Source organism: Lycium ferocissimum, chromosome 8 (assembly GCF_029784015.1).
Source record: "Lycium ferocissimum isolate CSIRO_LF1 chromosome 8, AGI_CSIRO_Lferr_CH_V1, whole genome shotgun sequence".
Classification (NCBI taxonomy): domain Eukaryota; kingdom Viridiplantae; phylum Streptophyta; class Magnoliopsida; order Solanales; family Solanaceae; genus Lycium; species Lycium ferocissimum.
This window is the reverse complement of record NC_081349.1, coordinates 14087782-14093701: the sequence shown is the minus strand read 5'-3', so window position 1 is coordinate 14093701 and position 5920 is coordinate 14087782. Positions and strand designations below refer to the sequence as shown.

Sequence of the window (5920 nt, the reverse complement as noted above, 5' to 3'; positions counted from 1 at the left end):
TAGTTCTATCTATCATCTGCTGAAACTGGAAGGTTATTTCCGCAATTCTGCGGAGGATTGTCCACTTCGACATTTGAAGAATTTCCTGCATGTATGTGCTCAACAATCCCAAGGTGCTGTTTCTGCTGATGCACTTCGATTACGGGTATTCAAATATTCCTTGGCTGGTCCAGCCAGGGAATGGTATGAAAAGCTTCCAAGCAATTCTATTCATACTTGGAATGAGTTAGCAAATACATTTTTAAAGAAATGGTTCCCGCCAAGCAAAAAGGCTGAGCTTAGAGACAAGATATTTGAGTTCAAGCAACTTCCGAGGGAACAATTATATTCAGCGTGGGAGCATTTCAAGTATTATCTGGCTCAATCTCCAACCCATGGATTTTCGGATGCAATTCTCACAGAAAAATTCTACAAGGGTTTGGATACAATGAACCAGATCGCCGTCAATTCAGCCGCAGGAGGATGCTTTATGGACAAATCATTTATAGTTATCACCAGATTGCTGGATAAGCTCACCACCCATAATCAAGCTTGGCACTCGAGTGATAGTGAATTCCTGTCATATAGTAGTCCCTCTGCTGCCGCTGTGGCAAAAGAAAATCATAAGCGAGATCATGCTTTCGCTCAATTGCAGACCACTGTGGATTTGCTGTCAAAGAGGCTTACAAACCAAGAAACTAAAAGTGTGAATGTTGTCGAAGAGATGCCACCTCGTACTCCCGGAATGTACCAAGTTTCGGAGGAAGTTTATCTAGAGGGGCAGCCACAACGTGAGGATGCCAATTATATCGATCACTCTCAGGGGGGTTACCAAAAGCCATGGAGACCCCAACAACAAAGCAATAAATATGGTCAAAATGATTATGGTGGTTCGGATAGGAGAGATTACAACAACAACAATTATGGTAATCGGAATTTCAATGCCTATGTTCCACCAAAGGGCCGTACGTCTAACTCTCAGAACTGGCGAGAAAGTCCTTCCAATGATCAAGGGACCTCTCGGATGGAATCTATGCTTGAAAAGATATTGGACAACCAGCTCAAGAGTGACAAGAAGATGGAAAATTTGACCGAAGTGGTAGGGTCTCACACTGCCTCGATTCATAAACATGAGTCACAAATGAGAGATCTTTCTCGTGAGCAACATCCACCGCAAAGAGGGGGCCTTCCTAGCGACACAGTTCCGAACCCAAGAGGTAGTGAAGGCGATCACATTGCCTCATGTAAAGCTATTTCCCTTTAGAAGCGGAAAGGTCCTTGATGCGGTAAATCAGAAAGTGGTTGAACCTATCATTGTCGATCCGATTATTGATGAGGTTGTTGAAGAAGAGGTTGAACAAGAAAAAGAGGCACCAATTGAGGTGCCTATTGTTGTTGAGAAAGAGAATGAAGTGCACCCTAGTGTTGAAATGGGTGACGAGGAGCCAAATGTTAAAAAAGCCACCGGAGAAAGCTTTCCAAAGAGCAAGGTCACAGGGGCAATTAAACCCTTGACTCAAACGTATAAGCCTCCTCCCCCGTTTCCACAAAGATTGATGAAAAGAACAGAGGATGCCAAGTGCCAACGATTCTACGACCAACTAAAAGGGTTGCCAATGAATATCCCATTCCTGGACGCATTCCAAGAAATGTCGGGATTTGCTAAATATTTGAAGGATTTGTTGATAAAGAAAAGGCCAATCAAGCATGATACAATAGGAGTCACCCACCGTGTGAGTTCTATTATCTCGTCATCAAACATCGAGAAGAAGGGAGATCCTGGGGCTTTCACTATCCCTTGCACCAGCGGTCATCATAACTTTGCTCGGGCTTTATGTGACAATGGTGCTAGCATTAATTTGATGCCGCTAGCCATATATAAGCAAGCCGGTTTGGGAACACCTAAACCAACGAGCATGCGTCTCCAAATGGCCGACAGAACAATTAAAAGACCGGTGGGGATTGTTGATGATATCCTCGTTAGAGTGGGGGAATTCTTATTACCTGCAGATTTTGTCATTCTTGATTGTGCGGTTGAAAAAGAAGTCCCAATTATTTTGGGAAGGCCATTTCTTGCCACTGGGAGAGCCCTAATGGACTCAGAAAAGCATGAAATAAAATTTCGAGTCAATAATGAAGAAGTAACCTTCTAAGCTAGCAAGGGGTTAAAGTTGCCTAGTGCTTATGAGAGCATTTCAGTCATTAATTCGTTGGATGTGCTAGACGAGGCGGTAGAGCAGAAGTTGGAAGAAGAATATTTTGACAAGACACTTTCAGCTATCTTGGTGAACTTCGAGGCGGATAACATGATGGGGTATATGGAAACAGTTAATTCTCTCATTGGCCGGGGTTCGTATTCTTATGAGCCGAAGAAATTATCTCTTGATCTTGATAAAAGAACCAGTCCTCCGGCTAAGCCTTCAATTATTGAGCCTCCAAAACTTGAGCTCAAGCTATTATCCTCTCATTTGAAGTATGCTTTTCTTGGCCCAGATAATACCTTACCGGTTATTCTCTCATCTTTGTTAAGTGAGGACCAAACTCAAAAGATGCTTAAAGTGTTACAGGAGTATCAAAGATCTATCGGGTGGACTATTACAGATATTAGGGGAATTCCCTCCGGTATTTGTGAACATCGAATCGAGCTTGAGGAGGATAGTTCAACCAGCGTTGAGCATCAAAGGAGGCTAAACCCTCCTATGCAAGAAGTGGTGAAGAAAGAGATAATCAAGTGGTTGGATGCGTGTGTGTTGTGTACCCAATTGCAAACAGTCCATGGGTGAGTCCGGTGCAATGTGTGCCGAAGAAAGGGGGCATTACCGTTGTTCCTAACTCCAAGAATGAGCTGATTCCTACAAGGACAGTCACCGGATGGAGAGTGTGTATGGACTACCGGAAGCTAAACACTGCAACTTGTAAAGACCATTTCCCTATGCCTTTTATTGATCAAATGCTTGATCGGCTAGCTGGAAGAGCTTATTATTGCTTTTTGGATAGGTACTCGGGGTACAACCAAATCAACATTGCGTTAGAGGACCAAGAGAAGACCACCTTCACCTGTCCTTATGGCACTTTTGCGTTCAGCCGCATGCCATTCGGCTTATGTAATGCCCTGGCTACTTTCCAAAGGTGTATGATATCTATTTTTTCTGATATGGTGAAAGATTTCTTGGAAGTCTTTATGGATGATTTCTCTATTGTTGGCGACTCCTTTGACGAATGCCTTGCCAATCTCGGTAAGGTGTTGAAGAGATGTGAAGAAACTAACCTTGTACTTAATTGGGAGAAATGTCATTTCATGGTGACGGAAGGGATTGTCCTAGGCCATAAGATTTTCGAGAAGGGAATTGAGGTAGACCGAGCAAAAGTTGATATTATAGCCAAGCTTCCTCCACCAATCTCAGTAAAGGGGGTTCGCAGTTTCTTGGGACATGCCGGTTTCTATCGGCGATTCATCAAAGACTTCTCCAAGATCGCCAATCCGATGTGTAAGCTTCTAGAAAAAGAAGCTAAATTTGCATTTGATGAGAAATGCCTTAAGGCATTTAATGAGTTAAAGGAAATGCTCACCTCTACTCCAATTATTGTGTCTCCGGATTGGTCAATGCCATTTGAGCTCATGTGTGATGCAAGCGGTTTTGCTATTGGTGCGGTACTTGGGAAAAGGCACAATAAAATCATGCACCCAATTTATTATGCTAGCAAGACCCTCAATGGAGCTCAAATGAATTACACTGTCACCGAGGAAGAGCTTCTAGCCATCGTCTATGCGTTTGAGAAGTTCCGGGCCTATCTACTTGGATCCAAGGTGGTTGTTCATACATATCATGCGGCTTTGAGATACTTGATGACAAAGAAAGATGCAAAACCAAGGTTGATTCGCTGGGTATTGTTGTTACAAGAGTTTGACTTTGAGGTCAAAGATCGAAGAGATTGTGAAAACCAAGTTGCGGATCATCTATCTAGACTTGAGGAAGCTGGGAGACCAAGTGAAAATCTGGAGTTGAATGATGTTTTCCCAGATGAAAGGCTATTGGCTGTAACTTGTGATGTTGATCCTTGGTACGCAGATATCGCCAACTTCTTGGTGACAGGTCTTATCCCCGACGATATCAAAGCTTATTAAAAGAAGAAATTCCTGAGAGATAGTCGTCAATACTATTGGGATGAGCCCTATTTATTCCGCACTTGTGCCGACAACATCATTCGGCGATGTGTGGCCGAATCTGAAGCCATGGAAATTTTGAAAGCTTGTCATGACTCTCCCGTGGGGGGGCATCACAGTGGAAATCGCACAGCAGCCAAAGTGCTTGAGTGTGGCTATTATTGGCCCACCATTTATCATGATGCAAATTTGATAGTGAAATCTTGTGACCAATGTCAGCGCCAAGGATCAATTGGGAGGAAACATGAAATGCCAATGAATTTTGTCATGGAGGTCGAACTGTTTGATGTATGGGGCATCGATTTTATGGGCCCCTTTATAAGTTCTCGTGGTATGCGATACATCCTTATCGCGGTTGATTATGTGTCCAAGTGGGTTGAAGTTGTAGCATTGCCTAACAATGATGGCAAGAGTGTCACCAAACTTCTCAAAAGAAACATATTCACGAGGTTTGGCACTCCGAGGGCAATCATTAGTGATGGTGGCACTCACTTTTGCAACAAGCAATTCGCTAATCTCTTGGAGAAATATGGAGTGCAGCACAGGGTGGCAACTCCTTACCACCCTCAAACTAGTGGGCAAGTCGAAGTCTCCAATCGCGAGATAAAGAGCATTTTAGCCAAGACGGTTAATGCAAACCGAATCGATTGGTCATCTAAGCTTGATGATGCACTCTAGGCTTATAGAACAGCGTTCAAAACACCCATTGGTACTTCTCCTTATCGGTTGTTGTTCGGTAAATCTTGTCATTTACCTGTTGAACTTGAACACAAGGCGTTGTGGGCATTAAAAAAATTAAACATGAATTGGGATGAAGCAACCAAGCTGTGGTTGTTTCAAATGAATAAAATGGATGAGTTTCGGTATCATGCCTATGAGAGTGCAAGTTTGTACAAAGAAAGGATGAAGCACTATCATGATGTCAAACTTCTGAAGCGAGATTTTCAACCGGGTGATTCGGTGTTGCTGTTCAATTCAAGGTTGAAGCTCTTTCCGGGCAAGTTGAAATCTAAGTGGTCCGGCCCTTTTACGTTGGTGAGTGTGTCACCGAATAGGTCAATGGAGTTAAAGTCCAACGATGGGACGCGTACTTTCAGGGTGAATAGCCATCGGGTAAAGCACTACCATTGGATGGTTAATGGAGACAAGATTGTTGATGCTCACCGATTAAAACATGGCACCGGACCTTAGCATCCAAAGTAGTATTACGTCGTGCCGCGACGTTAAATTGTGCGCTTCTTGGAAGGCAACCCAAGTGCATTTTCGCAATATATTTATCTTTCATTCCGTTGATTTTTGTTGTTGTGTTGTTTCAATGTTTGTTGATGTGTTGCAGAACCTAAGTGTTGAACCCAGAAATTGCCAGGACAGCAGTTACACGACACATTCGACGGACCGTCGATCTGATCGACAAAACGTCAAATGCACCGTCGAGTGGTTCACATGAAAGTTTGGTCACTGGAAATAATGGCAAATCGACAACAGGTTTGACGCTCCGTCGAACTGATCGACGGTCAGATCGACGGGCATTCTTCTACCTTTTTCATATTTTTTTTTAAAAAAGAGAGACACGGAGGGTCGTGTTAAAAAGACGAAACGTCGATTGATTCGACGCTCCGTCGATTGAACACGCCCTCCGTCGTTTTAACACGACGGTTCAGCAACGTGGGTTATAAACCCACGTCTGTTGCCCTGCTTCCTATTTTATATGTAACGTCTCCCTCTCTCACTCTATTTCTCTCTCTCTCTCACTCTATTTCTCTCTCTCTCTCACTC

The 5920-nt window shown here is 43.4% G+C and overlaps 1 protein-coding gene and 1 non-coding gene across 2 annotated transcripts in view; one reads left to right on the top strand and one right to left on the bottom strand.

Moving 5' to 3' along the window:
- The window catches only part of LOC132066051 (uncharacterized), a 2302-nt gene extending 170 nt beyond the window's left edge, over nt 1–2132 (top strand). The window contains exons 1-2 of the mRNA XM_059459447.1: nt 1–1083; nt 1244–2132. The exon at nt 1–1083 is cut by the window's left edge and continues 170 nt beyond it. Of these exons, the coding sequence (XP_059315430.1) occupies nt 1–1083; nt 1244–2132 (1972 nt within the window). The remainder of the gene's footprint in view (nt 1084–1243) is intronic.
- On the bottom strand, nt 275–381 carry LOC132069079 (small nucleolar RNA R71). Its single transcript, XR_009417647.1, has one exon. It is a non-coding gene; the product is annotated as a small nucleolar RNA R71 (small nucleolar RNA).
- Nucleotides 2133–5920: the final 3788 nt, after the last annotated feature.